Genomic DNA, 25,193 nt, shown 5'->3' with positions numbered 1-25,193 from the left:
AGAAAACAAAAATAAATAAGGAAGTTTTAACCAAACATTCCTAGTACTGTTCACTTTTAATGAAAAATCACATTTTTATCTTTCCTTATATTATTCAGTACACATTTATTTGTCCTTTTTCATTAAAACTTTTTTTTTTTTGAACTTTTCGTTAGTTTTTCTAATAAATAAAAAACTTGTGTGAGCAAATGAAGGAGGATTGCCTTTTTATTTTTAATTCTCACTTTTTATTTTCTATTTAAACGGTCATAATTAAACTACGTTAAATTTTGTGTTAAATTCTTTATAGAAGAGAAAGACAAAAGGAAAAATGTGAGAGGAGAAGGGAGAAAATAGAGAGGAAATAACCCGGCTCCGCCTAGAAGGGTATACAAATTATCACTCAAAAAATTTACTATTACTGTGAATAACACTAGAAGAAGAAGAAGAAGAATTTATAATTCACCAAAACACAAAAGAATTTACTAATTACTACGGATAACATTTCCTTTAGTTTTAGGTGGGAAAATGATTCTTCGTCCTTATTGATGTGTCATTATTTTACTATAGAAAAAATTTCGTATTCTATAGTGATTATCTTAAAAAGAATTTATTTGATTTGAAGACGGTTTATTTGTTTATATAAATCAAATGAATTTACAGTTTAATTGAAATATCAACACGGAAATCATGTAACGTAAAACTTGCTTTTTAAGTGTTCTTTTATTTTTTAGATTTAATTAATTTATCAAGCCCTTGACGGCCGGAGAACATCGTCGAAGATAAGATATTAAGTTGTCGGTGACTTTTTTCTCTCTACTTTTGTGGAATCATATTTACAGGGAACTTTTTGGCAGATACAGTCACTAGCATTGGTTTTAGTTTTGGTAATGTTCATATTTGGGATGGGACATTGGCTTCTGTGGCGAGAAAAGCTTTCTTGTTTGAACGAGGGTCTTCTCCTGATTCTCTTTACGAGGATTCCGAAAATTTATAAATCGTGTCTTTTCATTATACATTGTGTAATCAAAAATAATTTTAATTTTTTTATTTAAAATTGAATACAAATAGTACCTGACAAAAACTAGCTGCACGATATACGATGAATGAACACGATTTATGGATCCCTTGGATCCTCCCAAAAAGGATCCAGAGAGAATCATCGTTCTTCTTAATTGTGTTAGAACTGGTTGTGATCATGGTAGCCCTATCTAGTGCTTTTTCGTTTCTTAGAGCAAAAAATAAAAATAAAAAATACTGTATGGGTAAAGTCTTTTAACATTTTTTCTCAAAATTCTGTGCGCGCTAATGAAGCTTAATTCACTATAAATTCTTTGACTAAACACTCTTAACAAATGATTTCAACACGCTATCTTTTTTTTCATGCTAAAACAAATTAAGTAAAAACAATGAACCATATGACTCTCACCTCTTCCCATTTTCCATCAGTCATTGAAGTTAAAAGGGGGATGAGCCTTCCAGACATCAAAATGTTGCCAATGAGGTGGTTCTTACATAAGGCCCTGAGGTGATAAACAAGATGCCAGACTCAAATGTTTGCCTTGCCTGTTAAGTGAAGATATGGGGATTTCCCTCAAACCCTCTAAAAATCTTGAACTTTGCCATCTGACTGTCGTTCCACATTACGTATCCGAACATCATTGCATTCCAAGATGCCAGATTGAACTTAAGTTTATTTCCGACAAGGACTTCGTCCTCCATGTTTCGACTTCTGGAATAAACATCCATAAGAGCCGTCGAAACAAAACTGTCAGCAACAATATCGGATTTTATATCATGAACATGAATCTGTTTGCTGGCTGACAGCCCTTCTTGAAGCGAGGAGCAAGCCCATAAAACACTTGCGATAGTAAATTGATCGGGTTTCAAACCATCATGTAATAACCTGTAAATAAGTTTACCGCTTCCTTCCTAAACCACTTTGCGCACAACATGATATCATGGAGTTCACCGAAATTAGGTCCACTTCTTTCACGCGATTGAACACTTTTTTCGATGAATAAGCAGCAGGAGTGTTTGAATACACTATAGCAGCCCAATTTTCACCAGCTTTAACATACTCGGGCAATGTCTTGTTCCAAGAATATATGTCCGAAGACTCCGACTTTGTACCATACAGAAACAATTTCTTCGCGTATGCTTGAACCTGCCCCATATGCCTCTTGCATCTATAAGAATCAACTTAGTCAATCCCACAGAGAACAGAACGCACACTAACATCATCAAGACGCAATCCACTCCGATGAACTGCAGAGAAGAAAGAAAGTCCTTCCTCAATACCCGTTTCCACACATGCCTTGAGCATTGTATTCCATAACACAACATCCCTTTCCATCATCCCATCAACAACACACGAGCGGCCTTAATTCGTCCAAATTTAGAATATATATTCACAAGAGCACCAGAAACAAGCTCATTCCAAATCGGTCAGTAGAATCCCTAAATCCAGCAATGTTGCCAATGAAGCACCATAAGCAAAAACCGAAGGTAGAAGATGGGGTTACCCAAAAGTGATTCACCACGAAATCCATCTGTTCATAAAATCTGGGTCGGTTAGCAGGCAGCTGCGCTGAAAGACCCCCATGAAACAATCTCTCTGTGATAAACCTTCGATATGTATTTGACTGCATTATGGCAATCTTCACAAACTCTTAAGGTTTTTTATCACCCAAATGGTAGCAGACGGGGGAGTGCTTATGAGTCCATAAGCTATTGCTAGCTTCTGACTGTGGTAGTACAGAGAATGCTGCAGCTGCGTAGATGTTGGATAAAAGCACGTAAGCAGACGAGTAAGATATGGCTCCACAGCCAGGAGCTGTACTGCTACCCGTTTTACAGTTTCGGTTTCCCCTTTGACTCTACGAGCATAACTCTACAAGCACATAGAAGGGCTCTATACATTGAAGCAGAAGCTTCAAAGGGCATTGATGCTATCAGTTTTTCTGCCTCTTGGACTAGACCTGCGCGGCCAAGGGCATCAACTAGGCAAAAGTAGTGCTCCATCTCAGGTTCAATGCCGTAATCTTTCTGCATTTTAGAAAAATACTCAAATGCTTCGGATACTAAACCAGAATGGCTGCAAGCGGAAAGGACTCCAATGAAAGTAACTCTATCAGGCTCTATGTTCTTTGTTTTCATGACTCTGAAAAGGCTTAGTGCTTCTTCAGCATTTCCATGCTGAGCTAAACCGACCAACATGGCATTCCACAGGGCGACATTCCTAACATCCATCTTCCTGAATAAATGATAAGCATCTTCTATGTTGCCGCACTTGGCATACATGTCAACAAGTGACGTCGCGACAAAAGGGTCTGAGGAAAAATCCAGCTTTATCACATCAGCGTGTATCTGTTTCCCTGGTGCTAATGCTGTCAGACAAGAGCTGGCTTTGACAAGGGTGGCAAAGGTATATTCATCGGGCTCGACTCCTAACTGCCTCATCCGATGGTATATATAAAGAGAGCGCCCTTCATCTCCATTTTCTACACATCCTGAGATCATAGTTGTCCATGCAACACCATCGGGTGCAGGGATGTCGTTGAACACTGTGTGTGCACTCCCCATGTCACCACATTTGATATACATCTCCAGAATTCCACTGTTAACACATAAATCCGAAACAAACCCTGTTTTTATGGCATGAGCATGAATTTGCTTTCCTGGTCCTGATCCCAAAGCTACCAGGCTACTAGCAGCCTTAGCCGCAGTTGTTAAAGATATCGCATCGGTGCTGTGTCCACCTTCGTGCATTATTCTCATAAGTTCCAATGCCTTATGACTGTCGTTACACATTATGTATCCGAACATCATTGCATTCCAAGATGCCAGATTGAATTCAAGTTCATTTCCAAGAAGGACCTCTGCGTCCTCCATGTTTCCACTTCTAGAATAAACATCAATAAGAGCCGTCGAAACAAAACTGTCAGCAACAATACCGGATTTTATAACATGAACATGAATCTGTTTGCTGGCTGACAACCCTTCTTCAAGGGAGGAGCAAGCCCTTAGAATGCTTGCAATAGTAAATTGATCCGGTCTCAAACCATCATGTAATAAGCCTATAAATAAGTTTATGGCTTCCTCTCCTAAACCACTTTGCGCACAACATGATATCATTGAGTTCAACGAAATTAAGTCCACTTCTTTCATGCGATTGAACACTTTTCTTGAAGAATAAGCAGAACGAGCCCTTGAATACATGTTGATAAGGCTATTTGCAACAGACACAACAGAATCAAAACGTGATTTCAAAGCAAGACCATGAATCTGTTTCCCCAACTCCAAATCATTTACACTGGCAACCGTAGACAGAATAACAACTAATGTCACCGTGTCAAACTCCAATTTTGATCGTACCATGTTTCTAAAGCAGTCTATAGCAGCCCAATTTTCACCAGCTTTAACATACTCGGACAATGTCTTGTTCCAAGAATATAGGTCCAAACACTCCGACTTTGTATCATACAAAAACAATTTTGTTGCGTATGCTTGAACCTGCTCCATGTGCCTCTTGCATTCATAAGAATCAACTTTGTCAATCCAACTGAGAACAGAACGCACAGTAACATCATCGGGATGCAATCCACTCCGATGAAACGCAGAGAAGAAAGAAAGTCCTTCTTCCTCAAGACCCGTTTCCACATATGCCTTGAGCATTGTATTCCACAACACAACATCCCTTTCCATCATCCCATCAAACAACACACGAGCGGCCTTAATTCGTCCGAATTTAGAATATATATTCACAAGAGCACCAGAAACAAGCTCATTCCACTCCAATCCAATCTTAACAGCATACCCATGAACCGCCTCGGAAACCCATAGGTGCCCTGATATCAAACACATCTTCAAAACCGGCGCCAAAGTGAGCCGACTAGTAAAAACAACCGACTCACGAAGACGCCGGAAAAGGCTAAGACCCTCTTGAACATTCTCAACATCAGAGCCCGCAGCATGCGCATAGGCCGCTAGAATGGAGTTCCATGTGACAAGGTCTCGGCCGCGCTTTTTATCAAACAGGCGGCGTGCGGATAAAAGCGATCCGCATTTGGAATACATGGCGATGAGGTTGTTGGTCAAAAAATGATCCGGGCCATCGCCGGAGGTTACGATCAGCGCGTGCACACGCTTTCCGAGCTGCAAGTCTGCGGCGGCGACGGCGGCGCGGAGGATGGAGAACCATTGAGAGGAGGAGGAAGAAGAAGATGGGGATATGCGGGTAGAGTGAGAGAGGGCAGAAGATAGAGAAGAGAAGGTGAAGAGAGATGGAAGCCATTGTGGGTGTGGAGAATTGGGTGGAGAATTGGTGAGGAGGGAAGTGGATTTGGGGCGGAAGTGGTGGTGCAACCGCATTATTGTTTCTTGTTTGCATCATTTGACTTTCCCTCCAACACTCAAGATTCTGGTGTTCGTGGATGGTGCGAACAATCATAAAACACCTTGAAAATAAACTTGAATTGTCAAAAGCTCTCTAGATAGTGCGTGCGTTCTTCTCCTAATCCTACCTAGAAAAGGTCTTCAAAAAACTAGGAAACATAAAAACTTAGAGAAACTAGGAAACATAATCCTAATCAAATATGGGAAATCTGCCAAGCCACAAATTAGCCACGTATTTGGACTTTCAAGGCTCCAAAACATGCCCAAAATGGCTAGAATTAAAGCTTGAGATGTCCTGAACAAATTGCAGAAAGCCTCGAACCCAAAAGACATCATCTTGGATGCCAAAAAACCCAAAAAAGCCCAAAATGTCAATTTGACAGTAATGCACGCTGCTCCTTTATTTCATCGCCATAAATAAACCGCTTGGTAGAAAAATATGAAACTTTAATACAAATAGGTTGAGAGACACACGAACATCCTCCAATTGGAATCACTCCAAAATTCATCTGTTTGATCACTTTTTTGCTCCAGAGAAAGTCAAATGTCCTACATTAAAAAATATCAAAATTCTACAAAAAAATAACCAATCAACTATAATTAAGAATATGGTAAAATATATGGTATAATATGGACTTATAAGCACTGTAAATGCCCCATATCAGTTAAGGGTAGACCTAGGTGAGTTTGAGGTCTCTTAAACATTTACTTCAAGGATATATGCACAAATAAAATCAGTTACAAACTTTTTTTATTTTAATGAGACGGTGTATATTGTAAACTTCTCTAATCTTTGGACGGAGGCATCAGACTTCAATACAAGGGAACGAACACACAACAGATGCCCAACTGGGCTTAACCTTTATACTAATTATAAACGTGTAATAAACAAAATAAAACTCAAAGACCACTAAACAGACGATAAAGGAGCACTAAATTGTAATTTTTTTTGTGCTTCTTTAAATATCAACTTGTATTCAATCAGGATTTTAAAATAATTTATTAAAATCCTAAAAAATCCCAAGTGTATTCAATTAGGATTATGAAGAAGTTTAGAACATTCTGAGAGTATTTCATTACGAATTTGTTTTAACGAATTTTAAAAAGTTAAGGAGTTTGAGAGAATTTGAGAGATTTCGTAAGGTATTTTAAGCATTCACAAACCTCACCTCTTCCCTTGAGATTTCAAGAGAATTAGATCAAAATTTTACATGGAATCTCTAAAAATCAATTAAACTCCATCAAAATTCATGAATTTATAAATCAGTTATCATCCGTCAAAATCACAATTGAACACACCCGCCTAAAACAAGAGTGCTTTGGTTATTTATAAACTTGGGACAAATTGCCCATGATCAGACCTAACCGTGAAACGGATGTGAAGATTTGGAATAATATTAAATCATCCCTTCCTTGTTAAGATTTCCACAGTTGATGAAGCCGGACTCCGGTAAGCCGGGAAAAGAACTGGAAACGGGAAGGTAAAAACCACTCCCGGTTGCCGGCGAAACATAAAGTTCCGGCTAAATGGTACAGGGTATAATTGGCAAGGTGAATTGTTCTATCATGTAATTCAATTCTATCAGTTACATCTGGGAATCAAAAAGGAATTTGACAAAGAAATAAAATTTTAAGATACAAAAAAAAGCAAAAGATGCAAGGCACCTGCTAATGTAGGATCATTTTCGGCTACAGAAAACGTAATCCCTCGGTCAACTGCTCCAACTTAATGATACACTTCTCTTTTTTTTTTCGTTTTGTCGGCCTTTTTCCCTAACTTTCCGATCCTTCTCTTCGTGTTTTTCTTTCTTTTCGTTTTTCAGACTTGGACTAAACTTGTTTGCTTCCCATATACAGATACAAGATTCGCTATGATGACTATGGCTTCCCGGACTGTGCTGTGTTAAAAACATCCTACATCTCAAACACGTCATCTTCGTGGCTCAGTATAACAGAACTCGGAGCAGCCCTGGCTGTGGTTCAGTGTAGTCAAGAGCTTCTTCTTCGAGTAGGTATTGCTGTACAGCAATTGGGAGCCTAGCTGGAGTGCGGGAACCCCTGGTGTGGTGGCCCGTTCCAACACATATATAAACCAGAAGACCAGGCTCTCCTGCTCTGGCAGCATTCCTCAACACGCTCAGCTCGTGCTTCAGGACATGAAGGGCTTCACTTACGTGCAGCCCATGCAGGTCTATCATCCTCTCTTGTGATCTCCCATTGCCCTGCATCTCTGGAGAAACTGGGTTCCTGTGTTTTCAGAAAACAGTACACAACGGCAGAAAAGGCAACCAATTAACTTTATCAATAAAACAAGAAAAACATCAAAACTAAGGTCATCGAGGGTGAATGAAAAAAATTAGTCAACTGCGTTAAGTATGTTGTCCAACTCATGCTCTGCATGATCAAGTCGCACTCTAGCGATGCTTATATAGAAGCATTCTCGGATCAAAATAACAAGAAGTTTAGGAGGTGGTCATAAGTCAACCAGAATATTCGTATATTCCCTCAAAGATAAATGGATTTCCGGTAGACAGAGAAGAGGAGGGGTTTAAAATTTTAGCCTAATCCAAACGACTTAACTAAGAAATGAAAAGACTCCAAAAGACAGGCATCAAGCCATCACAAATGCACATAAGTATAGACAGTATGGTAAAACAAAATTCTATAAATACTCGGGCATCCTTGCCCAGAGGAAACACAAACAGTGGGGGACAACAAACCTCTGACGATATATAGACTCTTGAGCTTTTCCATGAGCTTCTTTCATATGCATGTTGTGCAGCTGTCCTTTAACGCTCAGCTCCTTCGCTAGAGCCTTGTTTCCAACAAGGTACGCTTGCCGTGCCTGTTTTTTAATAGAAACAGTCAGGGTAAAATTGGTTTCATAGCAACATTAGCTGCAAAGTTAGTAGAGGGGATTGGAGTGAACCCACAAATCATTATGTGGCTCAACATTCGGCACACATGGTAGAAAGGAAAAAAATGAAACTGCAGTGGCATGCCGGTATGACAATATGATATGGGAAAAACACTCCTACTAATACCTATTGGCTAAATACACATTTGTTTCAAACCCATGGAAGGTGAACACCCGCCATGTGCTGCTGAAGTTTGTTTCTTGGCCATGTATTTAATTTTCAATGTTGACATCTTAGCCAAAGAGAATTGGTGTTCAACTCACTAGAGACAATCATGATTGAAAATTAATCTACCAAGATGTCCATATGCTGCACTAACACAATTTTAAGCTAATTTAAGGCTTCACTCTTAACATAAAGCAAGAAGGATGTGGCGGAAAGGGTGCAGAAACAGACCATTTAAGGCTAAGAACATTGAAGACAAACCTGCTCAAAATATGCATTACGTAGGCGTGCATGGTCCCGAGCTTCATCCCGCAGATCAGAATACATATTTGCTGTCATCTCAACAATGTTAAAGCATATATAGATCGAGAAGAATGTCCATAACTAAATAAACATGAACAGAACTAATTTGGTTGACCACGGGACATTACCAACAGCATCTCCCGTTTCAAGCCAAACAGGGGCAGTTCGAGCTGAACCACGATTCTGCGACCTGTCGCTGTACATGCCTCTTCCATGCCCAGTATTGTAAGTGCTGTTCGAAAGATGGGAACGCCTGCTTGAGCCAATAGCAGCATCAGCAGAACCATTTCTCTCATACTTCCATCCAGAATCCTGGGTCGCCAATTTTCTGACAGCTGAAGCAAAATCTATTGCACCTCTATTAGGAATTGATGAGCTAGACTTGAACAAAAGCATGTTGTCCTTATCAGAAGATCGATAAGGATTGCTTTGCTGGAGATCAGCATCTCCAGCATATTTTGAATGACCATGATGACCATCTGTTGGCGTAAGTGCAGGGAAGTCCATTGAACTAAGATCAGGAGCTGACACGGCCTTTGAGTTCAGATTCTCATTAAAACCACCGTCAACTTGAAGCTGCAAGTCAAAACAAATAAATCCCATCATACACCTCAATTCACACACAATGAAAAGGATACATAGAATCTACAGAATTAGCATGAACAATTTGATAATGTTTTCTTTGACTTGATTTTTTGAAAAATACAATATTTAACTTTAAAGAGAAATATTAACTGACAACAATCCAATGTAACAGAAGACATGCAAGCTGCCTTGATTGAGGATGGCAAACTTATTTTGTCAATTTGAATTAACAGATGCAAGTATACCTCCAACTGAGTCAACATCTCAATAGTCAGGTTCAAATCACAGCCATTGGTAAAGTAAACTTCAGCAACGCTCTGAGCAGAGAAGCCAGGGAACTGTGCAGCCAAAAACTCAGCAGGGTTAATATCAGCATCTTCCACAACTGCATGCTCACCCATCATATCATTCATGAACCCGTGTCTCGAAAAGCCATCATAAGGAGACCCCTCCTGACCATTGCCAACAAGCTGATTACTGTTCAGAATCTGCTTTTCCCAAGGCTTCGGTGACATATGAAGGAAACTGGCCGATGAAAGATCATCCCCGCCAAAGGGAGGTGCAGAAGCTCTTAACTTTTCGGAAAAGCTATTGCCATTAGTATGTGACTCGTTTAATAAGTATCCACTGCCCGTAGAGGCAGGAAACCGTGTTGCTTCAACATCATCGTGTAAGGACAAACCTGCCAAAGAGAGGTTCCCAAGGCCTTGCGACTCATCTTCTCCCATGACCTTGAAGTCAGGGGTAATATCGTCGGGGAGCTGGTGGCGCCAATACTGGTGGGCCTCGTCATCGGAATTGTTTGATGTAGAAGATTCTGTTCGATCTAGTAATGCTTTTCCAAATGTTCCAGCGGAAGAAAACTTTGATGCGCCCTGAGCCGTGCTGGTGCTTCCAGATGACGGAGATCTGAGGGAAAAGGGAACAAACTCCGCTGCATTGGGATTCAACGCAGTTGCCTTGTTTGAGGTGCTTAGTTTGGTGTCGTTGGTAAAGGATCCTTTCTTGGACAAGCTCATTATTTACTCAAATGAAAATAACTAAAACAGCTTTGAATAAAAACAATAACTTGATTTTCATTAAGCTTCAACCAAACCCTGCAAAACAGTTCATCGAGTGTTATAATTAGTCCATTGACCAAAAACTTCCCCTTACTGAAAAACTAACTCGCAATTCAACAAGCCCGTCAAAGTCGATGCGACCAGTTATAAAATAATCGAAAACAATAGCAAAACAGGAAGAGAAAATCTACTTATTTTGAAAATTGAATCATAAATATATCAATCATTTTCAAATATACGATAAACTTGCAATTATTTGTTCAAAGAAACATGCTTTAACCCCTAAAATTCAAGTTCAAACACTGATTAAAGTAACAAACAACAAAATTAAGCAGAAGTAAACGATATAACCCCAAAAAAAAAAAATCTCACACATTGATTATATTCAACGCTCAATTAATTAAGACCTGATTTTCCACACTACCATTTTCCACAGAAAAATCTATACAAAAATCATGATTAAAAATAAACAATAATTAATAACACTTATTACTCAAGCAACCAAATCCATAACTACTCAAGCAACCGAATTCGATAGATCTCAACAAATTCAACGTCAACGATTAAAAATAAATAAAAACAAAAAATAATAATAAAAAATTCAAGAAACGAAATTAATGAAGCTGCAAAATTGAACAGATGAAGCTCAAGATCCGATTGAACGAAGCAGCAAGAGTATACCTTTTCGTACCAAATCGAAGGGATCCATCGGCTAAAGATTACACAAACTAAAGAGAAGAAAGAGGGAAAATAGAAGATTTGGGGGTTTTGTATGGAGTGCTTGGAGAGCTGTGTCTCCAGTATTATCTTCAAGCTTTCAGGTCTATCTATCTCTCTCTCTATCTCTGGTTTCTCTCTCTAGTTTCTCTCTCCTCTGCGTGTTTTTGTTTGAAACCCTCCGTGGGCTAGAAAGAAAGAAAAAGGAGGAGAAGGGCTAAATGGAAATACCACCACCACCACCACAGAAATTTGTAAAAGACAACCCAACCCCCTTCGCCACTCGATTTGACCCCTCCTCTCTCTTTCTCTCTCTACTTTCTCTCTCTATCTCTGTACAACTCACTTATTGCTTTTATTTTAATATTTCTTTGACGTAATCGGGATTCGGGGGAGAGAGGATGAGCACAACTTTTTTAGCTCTATATTTTAGTTTTTCTTCATTTTTTTTTTCTAATTTTTTTTTTCCTTTTTTGTTGGCGTCATATTTTTGAAAAATGGTTAGGACTTTTTTTCTGAAGAATATGAAAATGGATAGGTTTGGCAATTTGAGTTTTGCTTGTTGGGTTCAAGTTGACACGACATAACAGATCAATACTACATGATTATGAATTGCATCATTAATTTCAAATTGAAATAATACACGATTTTAACGTGTTAAATGTTAAGAAGGCAGTAAATTCAAGTTCTATTTTAACGTGTTATACTTGAGTTGGCTCAAAAATAGGTTAATGCGATATGACTTGAGCATAATTATGGCCAACTTTTATCGTTTTTCAACTCATTCTCGTGTTGTGTACTAAATAGTCATCCCTAGATTAAGACTTATAATCCAAGGTTTTTTATTTATCAAAATACCATTATTAATTGTCTAAGAACTTGAATTTCAGATCATGTTTTATGATTCAATATAGTTTTAATTGTTGGAATGGTCTTTAAACTAAATAATCAAATGACTAACACACATTTTTAGTCAAAATGATAACCAATAATTAGTGTCTCCCTTTTTATGTCACTAATTACATATGCAGAACACAATAATTTTAAGACTGAGATAAAGTTTTTCTATTAGGTATAAATGTATCATATACATAAGTGAATATCTATCAAGGATTCTAAGATTTTTTTTACTGACAATGTTGACTAGCTGATAAAATACTTTAATACTGTAACAATTTGTAACTTTATTATTAATTTTACCAATTTTTAAAACATGAAATTGACCCTAATTTCTAACTGCTAAAAAAACAATTACTGTCCACATTTCCCATATAATAATATGGTTGTGCCGCTTTAAATTGCCTAAATAAAGGAAGCAATGGTACATGCACATGAGGATTCAGTACAAGCAAAACCTAAATCAACTTATTATCTTGTTTATTATTTCAGCAAATAATTATGTGTTCGTCTTTTTCGTCACATGACTTTAATAAACAAGTGACGACGGTATGATAACTTGAAACGAGGAAAATCATGAATATGAATTGGAAAGGGAAATAATGAAATAAGATCAACTACTAATCAAGTCAAACTAGTTTCTAATTTATGATTTTGTATAGTAAATGCCCTTAAAGTGTCATAAGATTTTTTAAAAATGTTTTTAAAATAGTTGAAAAGGTTTTTGGTGAAAATGATTTTGGAATGAATTCTTAGTAGAAATACAAGTAAATTATGAAAAATCATTTGAAGTGCTACAAGAAGCACATAATAATAAAAAATCATTTTCTCTAAAAGTACTTTTCGTAATTTTAAAAATACTTCCAAACCAGTGCATATAATTTTTCTATTTACACTCCAAAGGCTAATCTTAGTTCACCCTACAAAATTTTTTACACCTCAAAACCCTTTTTTGCCCGTATTCAAATCCCAAACACCCACTTAAAATTGAAAAAATAAATAAAAGCTGCACTCCACCACCCTTCCTCAAGAGATTTTAATTTCGTTGAAATCGTTTTAATTTGATCTCGTTGAAATCCATTTTGATCTAATTCCGATAACAACCAATAATTCGTGTAGAAATTGCCCGACAGAAATTTTGGTTTGATCTCGTTGCAAATTATACACATGCTTGTCATCACATGGTCTAGGGAGAGGGAGGGGGTCCCTTGATGGTGGTAGGATAAGAAGAAAATTGAGAGAGAGCAAGTTTTATTCAATAGTTTAGATACTCAATAGTACGAAAAATAAACGATTACTATTAAATTGAGGAAATATTATTTTTATTTACTTGAGAGATATAAAGTCGGACTACCTAATAGCCGAAGTACTAAAAATTTATTTGAGAGAAAGAGAAAGGTAGTACGGGGAGGGAGGATGGGGTCCAGCCGTCCAGGGTGGTTGGTCTTGTAGGAGGCAGATTTTCTACCCTCCTGTTTGGGTGCCCTTTCCATCTCCTCCTACGTCAACATTTTATATTGATTTTTTTATAGAGAAAATAAGACAAAAAGTAATAGGAATATAAAATGTTGACGTGGCTTAACCGTGACCGTACAAATAAGAGGGGATGAGAAGGGCACCCAAATAGGAGGGCAGGCAATCTGCCTCCGATCTTGTAAGAGCAATATTGGATATTTAGGTTTAAAAACTGGGTTGACCTTTTTTTTTTAACATATAGTACGACAATTTACTTTAAATTACAAGAAGGAAGATTTTAATACGAGACTTCAGATGCAAAAATGCAATGCGTTTAACCAACTAAATCATAAGCTACTCGTTATAGAGTGACCTTAGATTAGTAGCGGACTATAACTAAAAAAAACTCAAAATCCTAATTTAGAATAATTGGGATGTCTATTCTTGATAGGTAAACATAGGGCTGGAAAAAAATCCCAAAAATCCCAAACCAAACCGAAAAAATCCCGATCCCAAACCAAAAAAATCCCAAACCAAAATTCCCGAAAATTTCGGTATGTCATCCCGAACCAAACCGAAATTTTCGGTATGGGATTCGGGATTACATCTCCATTTTTTCGGTATTCCCATACCGAATAGAAATAAATATTATATATATATATTATTTTTTAATTATAAGAGAATTATTTTTTAATTAATGGTATTGGTAGCCACTAGTGTGATTAATCTTTGTCTCAACTAAATAACTAATGTTTGTTTGTTCAATTTGTTTGTTTCTATATTCCAGTTGTCTCAACTAATGTGATTAATCTTTGGATATTAGTTTCCTGCATACCTAGCCACTAGTGTGATTAATCTTTGGATATTAGTTTCCTGTATACCTAGCCACTAGTGTGATTAATATGTGGATATTAGTTTCCTGCTTACCTAGGCAAATCAAGGAAACAAAGGAGCAAAGACCATTATGCATGCATGAACATATCAGTATACATATATTGTATATATATACACGGACAAGGTGGGTACAGGGCATGCAATTAGTTGAGCTCAAATTTTTTTTCTTTTGTTTTCGAGTACACAATATAGTTGTTCTTTCAGACATGGGCGCCGCCAAAATTTTCATTTAATTACAACTATGTGGAGGAGGAATCAAAGTTGAAATGTGGGGTGGGATGGCATTAGCCCAAAAACTTTGTGCACAAATGGGTAGTGGGTAGATTGAAACTTAATTTTAGCCCAAAAACATAATATGTCAAATTTTAGCCCAAAAACATAATATGTCAAATTTTAGTCCAAAAGCCCAAAAACATTTCGGGATTCCCGATTTGTCCCGAAATCCCGAAATTATTTCGGGATTCCCGAAAATTGGGATTCCCGAAAATTTGGTTTGGGATTGGTATTGAATTTGGGATTCCCAAAAATTTCGGTTTGGGAATCGGGACAAGGGTTTCGGTATGGGATCCCATACCGAACCACCCCTAGGTAAACATGGTATTCACATCTTTTGTTTTGAGTATGTTTGCCCACAACGCATAATTAAATGCTAACTTTAAAAAAGCACATTAAAAAAATGAGAGAATATTTTGTGTGACCGACACACGAAATGATACATCATGTGTTACTATAAAAATAGTGAAATACGTGCGTTAAAAAGCTAATAACTTAAAAAATAAAAGTTTTTACCACAATACGTAATGTATCATCCGTGTTCTCATCACAATGAAAATTTTTTCCTAAAAAAAAGTGTTAAGAGACATGAAACTGGACAATACAGCAAGAGAGGCGGCTGTTTGGCGTTTTGCAATGGGAAAGAGTGGATTTTTATCAGAAATAGAAAAAGAAAAAAGAGAAAGAGTCTACCTATTTATGGAATTTAACCGCACAGAAGAATACTTGAAGAGCTTTGGAATATTCCAATACTGGAACATACACGTGTCAGGTTGTTGGAGCTGGACCATCTGGTCTTTATGTTTCTTAACAAACTAAATTGTAATAACTCTCAATTTCGTGTGGCTAATATGTCAATGGAGTCCCCCCCATTATTTATTGCCACCATTGAGATATGTGGACTATTCTGTAAATAAAATGTTTGGACCCTTTTTTTATTGAGCCTTGGATTGGGCCTACTTGAATCAAAACATTGACTTGGACCGCTCCATCTTCTCCAACTATTTATCCCAACCCATGTTATAGTGTAAAACTTATTCAAGCCCAGTCGAACACACATTCATAGCTAGTTCCGCCACCGCACCAAAATAAGACGAGAGTTTTCGGTGGATCGAAGCACGTACATATATCATAATTACGTATGCAATAGCTGAAAATAATTGGAGTGTGCGACAAAAACAATCACGTAACGAAAGAGATAAATATAACTCAAATTTATAGAAGGAATGATTGAAATCCAACTAAAGAGAATTGTTATTGACACTAAAAAATTCTTATCGTATATTCTGTAATTTCAATATTTAAAATAAAAGTATAGTTGTGAAAAGTACATGATGAAAATTGTGAATTGTCAAAACAGTTCTAAAATATATTATTATTTAGAGATTTGATTATTCTAGAAACAAAAACCTAAACTTTAATTTACCCATTTAGGGATCATAGGTACAACTTAATCGCACGCGAAACACGTGATTTGCTAAAACACAATTTCTTGGGACCCATCCTCACATAACCGGACTCCGCCTAGCATAAAAACTCAACCTTCCACAGACGCGCACGTGCACAAAAAATACCGCGTGGTTTCTTCCTTAAGTATCATGTTTGGCTCGGAGAACTCGAAACACTGTATGCTTTACAGAATGAGAAATTTTTTGTTGTGATGAGAATACAGGTGGTATATCACGTATTTTTATATAATGGTGTGAAATTTTATTTTTTAAGTTATTATTTTTTTTAACATACATATCCCACCATTTATATAGCAATATGTGGTGTACCACCTTGTGTGATGGTTACACTGAAAAATCTCTCGTACAGAATCCGAAAGTTACAATCCCCTACCCAGCAAGCCAAAGAATGCAACCCTCCTCCCAATCACAACACTACTCGTGGCAGACCAAAACGAGATCAGGCAATAAAATTTGGAATGTGTTATCCACACATTCCTTTTTACATTTCACACACATTTTGTTGATTTATATCCCTTGTTCTTCTTCAATTCATTCGATCCGACAATCAAAAATTAAAAAAAAGTATGAAAAGTAAAAAAAATTATGTGAATATCACACCCTTAAAATTTAGAGGCCATCGATTCCACCCAATCGCAAGGCCGCACGTGGAAAAATCCAAAACAAAATCAACCAAACTTTCCCAAATGTTAACTCCGAAACCCAAAGCAGTAACAAATTGACGAAACATACCGAAACTCAACCCGAAATCCCAAGCTTCAGTAACAAAATTACCGCGCCCCCCAAATACGGAACTCCTTCCGGAATCCGAATCCGAATCCAAATCCGAGAAGTGTCCTATTTCGGCTCCGAAACAGTTCACTATAAATAAAACAGTAATACAGAGCAAATCAAGCCACTCTGCAAATTCACAGTGAAGATTTTGAAGTCTCTGCCATAATCTCGCCGTAACGTAAAAAATTGCGTCAGGAATTCTTCAAAGTTTCGTTTTTTCATGAGAGGTTTTGTTATGGAGTCGGCGGAGGCGAAGCGGGTTTCGGAGCCGCAGGAGGAGGTGGTGGTGGTGAAGTGCTACTGCTGCGGTTTGGCGGAGGAGTGCACACCGGCGTACATAGCGACGGTGAAGGAGAGGCACCAGGGCCGGTGGATTTGCGGACTCTGCACTGAGGCGATCAAGGACGAGAACTCGAGGTCACCGAGGAAGATTAGCACGGAGGAGGCGATGAAGCGGCACGTCAGCTTCTACGAGGAGTTTCGGATGTCGAGTCCTCCCGCGAACCCGACGGAGGATCTGATATCGGCGGTGAAACAGCTGTTGCGGCGGACTCTGAACTCGCCGAGGAGGGAGAGGCTGGGCGACTGCCGGCCGGCGATGGTGAGGTCGAAGAGCTGCTTTGCGACTGTCGGGAAGGCACAGGGAAATTGATTGACTGAGAAACTATAAACAAGACTAATGGAGATTGTAGGATAGAATGAGAAACTAATAATACGGATTAGTGATGAGATTAGTGGAATTGGGTTAACCGATAAAGTAAGATTTTTTTTTTTTACTTGATTAATTAGGTTTAATTGGTTTTTGATTAAGTGGATTAGTTCTCATACTTGATCTAAATGTACATGTTCTTTCTTTTAATCCAAGTTTCTTTAGATACATGCTTATGTTTTTTGTTTTTAATTATTCAATTTTATATTGGTAATTAAACTAGACACACAAGACATAAGAGTGTGCCTTGGAGTGTAAGTTTTGTGCCCTAGCTAACTGCAAAGTGAGTTTTTTGGTGGGTTTTGTTCCATGTCGATTAACGACTCTCAGGTAAACAGCGACGGGGTGTATGAATTCTACAACGTCATTATCTTCGATTTTGCGCCATGTCTTCTATTAACTCGTATTCCATATTTTTTTCCTAGTCTATTTCCAACCCTTCCTCTGTCTTCCTCTACCCTTATGCCTTGAATCTTCGTCTCATAGTCACATCTTCTAGCCGGAGCATTAAATCTTCGGTTCACATGTCCAAACCGCCTAAATCCTAATCTCTTGTTTGTATACACAATTATGTATTTATTTCCCACATTTTCATTCAATGTGTTTTTTTTTTTTTATTCTTTGTTGATGTGTTAAGTCATGCGATGATAAAAATATACAAACTAATAATACAGAAGTTGAGTTGAATATGGTCATCTGGTAATCTGGTGGATCGGTGGTTGTACTCTTGTAGGCTTGGAGCATTATTTTCCATAGCATGCATCAGTGTTTGTGTTTGGGTACAATTTTAAGACTTCTATAAATTTTAATGACACTCTTAGCGGACCCCTAACCTTGATTTGGCTGAAGAAATTATCATCAAAGGGTGTTGTTTTCATGATGGAATATTTGGAAAGCGGAAATTCCTTGAAAAGAATTGCATCAAACCAACCAAACTCGCATGTGCAAATCATAAAATCCTACCATACAATTGTATTGAATTGGAATGTTAATATTATTGGCACGCAACTTGTTTAGACTTTCGTACACTCTTTTTATTTTTAACTTCAAAATTAAATGAATCAAACAATATTAAACAATAGTATGTAAAGAAAAAATTGAACGGTCTTTGTTATTATTTTTATATATTATTCTCTAATCAATAGAAATTTTTAACTTATATTTTCCATATATTCAACAAAATTTGTAATTTTTGCAAAAAAAAAAGTTGTAATTTAGATCTTTCCCCAACCATGATCGCAGATAAGATATGCCACGAAAAAACCAACAAAATCTAAATGATTTGAATTAGTTAAATTTTAAGAGCTTTAACGAAGGCCCTCACAGAACAAAAATTTTAACCACAAAAGTAACAAAACTGAGACAGACCTAACAATAAAATCAAAGCCCAGCACAAGGCCCATGAGGACATTGCCAGCCCGCGCATGATTCACATGCAGGACAGAAAATCATCAAAAAAAAAAATCCGAGGAGCAACAACAAGACAGTTTGAGCAACATTGTGTTTTAGTAAGGAAATTTAAAATTACGAAAGAATTTCAAAATGATCAAAATAAAAATGATAGAATTTCATTCATTAAAATTTGTGAATGTTCTTATTTGGTTAATCTAAAGGAACAATGAAATTTGATAACGAAATTTAATGTGTATAGAATCATTAATATATAAATGAAATGTGCCAGTAGTGATAGTGGTGACGGCGAAGACGATGATGATGGTAGGTCGAGATGGCGATGATGATATCAATGGTGATAGCAACAGGGGCCACAACGACATGTGATAGTGGCAGTAGCTGTGATTTTGATGATGATGATAAATGGTGATGGTGGTGATAGGTGGTGGTGGTGATCACTCATGGTTGAGTTTATTTATTTATTTTTTAAGTCTCACTCATAAAAACTCGAAAACGATACCTATTTATATGGAATTTAAACTTGAAAATTAGAGATCTCAAATTCCAATTATTTTTTTTTCATGCGAAAATTCTAATTTTTGATTGTTAATTTGATTCCCCCAAAGTTAAAAGAAAGCAAATGTCATGCCATGCCATGTCATTATAGTACACTTGTTTTCTAGAAGATAAACATAAACAACACCAAATTACCTGCCATGGCAACTCCTGCAATTTGTTAACCCTTCCACTTACAATTTTTCACTGATCTCTTCCGCAGATTTGATAATCTTCATCGTTAGCATGTTTGTTTATTGGATTTAATTTGGTTCCTTTTTTAAATTTCACCACTGGTTTGAAGGTATTGTTTGAACTACAATTGTAAATTTTTCATGATTAATTACCCGGTGCAAAGGTCCAAACACACAAACCAAAGAAAGCAAAATACAATATTTACGAACCAATGCATATAATTTCTCAAAAGCAAATAGAGAAACAAAAGTAAATTCAATGGTGTAATCAGTAACAGAAAGGTTTTTAGCCAAAATTGTTCATAAGATTGTCACAACTTCTTACTTTGGTCTTTAAGATTTAAAATCGATAGAAGTAGTTTATGAGATTATCCACCGTCAATCATTTCGGCCATTCTGTGAAAATCTCTATTAAATTGAAGAAACCAGTAATTCAAGAGGAGGAGTTGATTTGACAAGAATAATTTCAATTTAACGATAATTTCTCACATAATGACTAAAATGTTTTACAGTAAATAATCTCATGAACTACTTCTATTGATTTTAAATTTTAGCGATTAAAGTAGGGATAAAAACCTAACAAAAATAGACGATCTGGGGTGCATGAATGTGCACAACTTGTGCAGCAAAAGGGTACATACGATATTCAGAATAGTTGTAAAAAATGCACGCTTTTCTCAAAACAGAAAAGTTGTTTAATTGATCTAGTTTCCAAAAAAAGTTGTTTAATTGATCTTGTATCCAATAGTTCCTATAAAGAAGATAAAATATATTTATATATTTATTTTATAACGATATATTTACACTAAGTGATAAAAGAACAAATTAATATCGAACTCATCATTTGAGATGTTCGAATCTAAAAAAAAATTCACTTACAAATGCATAACAATATCAATAAATTAGGAGTGCATTTTTGCCCACTCCTTAAGTGAGAGTGATACTCACCCTAGTATTGATTGCCGTTAAATTATTTTAAACTTCGAAATTTGTTTGTTAAATCAATTAAACCAAACAAATCTAATTTTTTACTACTTATTACAACTGAAACCCCATGGGAAAAGTTGCACAACCCAACCAACAAATAAAGAAGACGAACAATACCAAAGCTTGGCAATGCTCCGGCTGAAAATTTACAAAAGAAAAGAGATCAGACGATTAAGGTAAAATCTAAAAACATAGCTATGGTTTATCAAAAACGATAGCATGGTTTTACTGATAAACAAAAAATTACAAGCGGTGCTGACATAGATTAGATACGTAAACTCCATAAACAGAGCTAGTATTTGAATACGAATTACCAAGTAATAATTGAATACAAATTTCTTGATATTTCTTTTCACTTGTGAATGAGAAGTCTTAGATTCAATTCTAATCAATGACGAATTTCAAAGTGCACTTCCTTTCCTTTAATGTACAAATATCGTTTGTTAAGAAAAAGAAAAAAAGTAATAATTCACCAAAAATAAAAAGAAGTAATAATTGAAAGCTTGTCTTTCATAAATGGTATGGAATGAAGGCTTTATTTTTTGGAAGAGGATTCTCAAAGTAATAATTTGAACGCTTGTCTTTCATGAATAGTAGGGTAATGAAGGCTTTATTTTTTGAAGGAGGATTCTCTCCGGATTTACTTTGTAAGGATCCTAAGGATCCTCACATCTTAACCATTTATTATACATTGTATAGTTAGTTTTCATCAAATATTATTGTGTTTAATTTTAAATAAAAAAAGTCAAATGATTTCTGACTACACAATACACAATGAATGACTAAGATGTGGAGATCCCTAGGATCCCAACAAAGTAGATCCGGATGGGATCCAATTCCTTATCTTTTTGGAAATTTTAATGAAACACTCCCGGTACTGTTCATTTTTAATGAAAAACCACATTTTTACCTTTCCTTAGTATTATTCACTACACATTTATTTGTCATTTTTCATTTTTTCTTTTAAGACTAAAGTTTTGAACTTTTAATTAGTTCTCCATATCTTTCTTTTTTCCTTTTTTGTGGTGCGAGTTGGAGTTGGCCTTCAAAAAACATGACAACACACCAACCATTCTACTTTATTTGACTTGGAATAATCATATAAGCTGGATAGAAGAGAGGCAACGCTACAATCATTCTGCATTTCGTCTTCTTCATTTCTTTTTCCACCGTCAATAGATTGCGAACGTTGAAAAAATGGCTGACGGGATCATCTCCATGCTATTGGATCAGCTGGTTTCAACAGTGTACGAGTACGTTGACAAAGAGGTAAAACTTGTTTTGGACTCCAAGAGAGATGTTGAAAAATTTGCTGGCAATCTCAAAGCTATTCAAGCTGTTCTAGAGGATGCGGAGCAAAGGCAAGTCAAGGACGCCAACATGAGAATCTGGTTGGATCAGCTCAAAGCCATATCCTTCCAAATGGTCGACGTGTTGGACGAGTGGAACACTAAGATGCTAAGACAACAAGTTGAGTAGCAAGAACGAGAAGGTGAAGATGCTGTTGTTTCTAACAAGAAGAAGAAGGTAACTCTCTCTGTTTCCCCTAGCTGCTTTTGTTTTCGCAAAGCCAAAGAGGTGATTTTTCGCTGTAACATTGCAAGTATGATAAAAGATTTGAACGATAAGTTAAGTGTGATTGATGAGCAAAGAAAAAGGTATGGGTTTCAACACATAGAAAGAGGCATTCAAGAATTACTTGAACGGCAGAAGACTTCATCTTTTGTTGTCATGTCAGAGGTATTTGGCCGAGAAAAGGAAAAAGACACTCTGATAACAAAGCTGTTGAGTGATGGTGGAGAAGATCGGAGGGGGCTCCTTATCATCCCTATTCTAGGGATGGGAGGAATGGGAAAAACAACTCTAACCCAACTTGTTTATAATGATGACAAGGTTAAAGCCTATTTTGAAAAGAAAGTGTGGGTTTGTGTCTCAGATCCTTTTGATGAGATTAAGATTGCCAAAGCTATAAGCGGTGATGATGCCCAAAGCTTAAATGAGTTGGAACGCGTCTTGCAATGCATGTCAACAACCATCGAGGGTAAAAGGTTTCTCCTTGTCCTAGACGATGTGTGGACCCACAATCGTAAGAAGTGGGAAAAATTAAGGGCAACACTAATTCAAAGTGGTGGTCATGCTAGTAGAATATCGGTGACCATAAGACAACACGATGTTGTTGATGTGATGAGAGCAAGCAGTGACGTGATCAATTTGGGAGAGTTGAGTGAAGAATATTGTTTATCAATCTTCAATCACATGGCGTTTGCTGATACAAAAGTAGAAGAGTCCAAGGCGTTTGAAGATATTAGTAAAGATATTGTGAAGAAATGCAAGGGTTTACCTCTCGCTGCTAAGGCTTTAGGCGGTCTCATGTATAATAAGAAAACAAGGAGGGAATGGCTAGATGTTTTGAATAATAAAATATGGGATCGAGAAGAGATGGAGCAAGAAGTTTTGCAACCACTTTTTCTAAGTTATTATGATTTGGCCCTAGTAGTCAAATGTTGCCTTTTGTATTGTGCTAGTTTTCCTAAATATTATAATTTTGAGAGGGATGAGTTGATTAATCTTTGGATGGCACACGATTATCTTAATTCAAAAGGAAATAAAGATGAGGGAGAAGTTGGTCGAGAAATTATTGATAACTTAGTAGCACTGTCTTTTTTTTTAAGATTTGAATAAAGATAGTGTCAGTGGTAAAGTTATAGGTTGCAAAATGCATGATATCGTTCATGACTTTGTGCAATCTCTCACCAAGAACGAATGTTTGATCATCGATGTTGAGGGTGTTGACAATGAAATAGAGGCATTGGGTGAAAGGGTTCGTCATTTGGTGAATTGATATATTTGAGGCATATTGATTTACCATGGAATGATGGTTTGAAGATATTGCCGGACAGTACATGTGAGTTGTACAATTTGTATACCTTGCGCCTTTGTTATTGCAGGTCACTTGAAAAACTACTTGATAACATGGGAAAGTTAATTAGCTTGAAGTACCTTTATGTTTATGGCTGTAATTGGCTGGAGTACTTGCCAAAAAGGATTCGGGGATTAAAAAAATTAAAAATAATTGATGAGAGTGTTGTGGTTTGTGGTGACGATGAGGACAGAGCAGCATTACAAGTGGGAGATATGAGAGTCTTGGACCTTGAGGGCAGTCTCACCATAAAACTGAAAGGGAATGTGAAAGATGAGATGGAGCTTGAGGAGGCACAGTTGTGGGACTTGAAGCAATTATGTCATCTTGGAATTAATTCTGAGTATGTCTTTTACAAGCGGACAAAAAGCACAATAGAAATACTAAATGCTTTCCGACCGCACAAAAATCTGGAATCCTTAAACATTTCTTATCATTTAGGCACCACCTGCCCCAATTGGATGATGTCTTTGCACAACTTAAGAATCATTAGTCTATATAACTCGAGTGAGTGCAAGTTTTTGCCTCCTCTTGGGAAATTGCCCTACCTTGAAAAGCTGACTCTATGGAATATGGAGAATTTAGAAAAGATTGGTGGTGAATTTTTGGGAATAGTTGACGAAGGTGAAACTTCATTGAAATCATCATCATCCTCATTTTTTCCAAAGTTGAAACAACTCAATATTAGCCGCATGGACGCATTGAAAGAGTGGGAAGTAGGCGTGGAAGGGTGGAACAAAAAGGGTTCTGAAATTTCAATCATGTCATGTCTTTCCTTTTTAGAAATTAGTGACTGCGACTACATACAAACCCTGCCAGACTTCCTCTGCAGAACACCCCTGCAGGATCTTATCATTGAGGGTTGTCCCATGCTTCCAGAGCGCTGTAAACATGGTGGTGGAGAGGAGTGGCACAAAATTTCTCACATCCCAAACATCAAAATCTTTTATCCTTAAGGTAATTGAGCTTTGTCTATCTTATTTACACATTTATGTATGCTATCATCACCATATTTGTTTAATTTGCTTATTTTTCTTTTTTCTTAATTCAGATAATCTTCAAGGGACATAAACAATGTCGATCAAGTGGTGACTCTCGAGCTAGTCATACCTATTAATCTTCTTTGAAAAGGTATTTTCTTTCCTTTTCATATATATATATATTTATCAAATGAGAATTGGTATTGACACCAAAATTTTCATTTGCACTCCAAACTTTCTATATTTAGAAAGAAAAATACACTTGTGAAGGAGTGTATAATGATATTTTTGGAGTGTCAATAATAGTTCCCTATCAAATTAGTAATGATTATTTAACTTCAAACCACTCAATTCTAATTTCTCTGCAAGACGACTGAGTGAATAGTTGTGATATTTTTATCGTGCATTTCATGTAACTGATTTATGACACGCGATTAGGTAATTATGCAGCCGTATGTACAAATTTGATATCAAATTCCCACGACGCAGAGATTTGCTAATCTTAGCTGCTCAAGTTTTCGCATAACATATGAGAGACTGAGCATATGTGAGCCAAATTAAGGAGCGTC

General features: G+C 36.8%; 2 protein-coding genes and 2 pseudogenes across 2 annotated transcripts; 2 read left to right on the top strand and 2 right to left on the bottom strand.

The window, feature by feature from the left end:
• Positions 1-1,272: 1,272 nt before the first annotated feature.
• Positions 1,273-5,410, bottom strand: LOC137718566 (pentatricopeptide repeat-containing protein At4g33170-like; annotated as a pseudogene).
• Positions 5,411-6,916: 1,506 nt separating this feature from the next.
• On the bottom strand, positions 6,917-11,228 carry LOC137716922 (polyadenylate-binding protein-interacting protein 7-like). Its single transcript, XM_068456273.1, has 6 exons — positions 11,090-11,228; positions 9,593-10,444; positions 8,891-9,338; positions 8,721-8,791; positions 8,097-8,221; positions 6,917-7,623 (listed from the first exon to the last, which is right to left on the bottom strand). Exons 2-6 carry the CDS (start codon positions 10,364-10,366, stop codon positions 7,320-7,322), a joined length of 1,722 nt encoding a protein of 573 aa, XP_068312374.1. The 5' UTR covers positions 10,367-10,444; positions 11,090-11,228; the 3' UTR covers positions 6,917-7,319.
• A 5,894-nt stretch (positions 11,229-17,122) lies between these two features.
• Positions 17,123-17,539, top strand: LOC137718088 (uncharacterized). The gene has a single exon (XM_068457600.1). The coding sequence runs from the start codon at positions 17,123-17,125 to the stop codon at positions 17,537-17,539; it is 417 nt and encodes a 138-aa protein (XP_068313701.1).
• Positions 17,540-21,882: 4,343 nt separating this feature from the next.
• LOC137718087 (disease resistance protein RGA2-like) lies at positions 21,883-24,600 on the top strand (annotated as a pseudogene).
• Positions 24,601-25,193: the final 593 nt, after the last annotated feature.

This window comes from Pyrus communis, chromosome 15, assembly GCF_963583255.1.
Source record: "Pyrus communis chromosome 15, drPyrComm1.1, whole genome shotgun sequence".
In the NCBI taxonomy this organism is placed as follows: domain Eukaryota; kingdom Viridiplantae; phylum Streptophyta; class Magnoliopsida; order Rosales; family Rosaceae; genus Pyrus; species Pyrus communis.
Note: the sequence above shows the minus strand (reverse complement) of the source record. Positions and strands in the feature narration are given on the sequence as shown.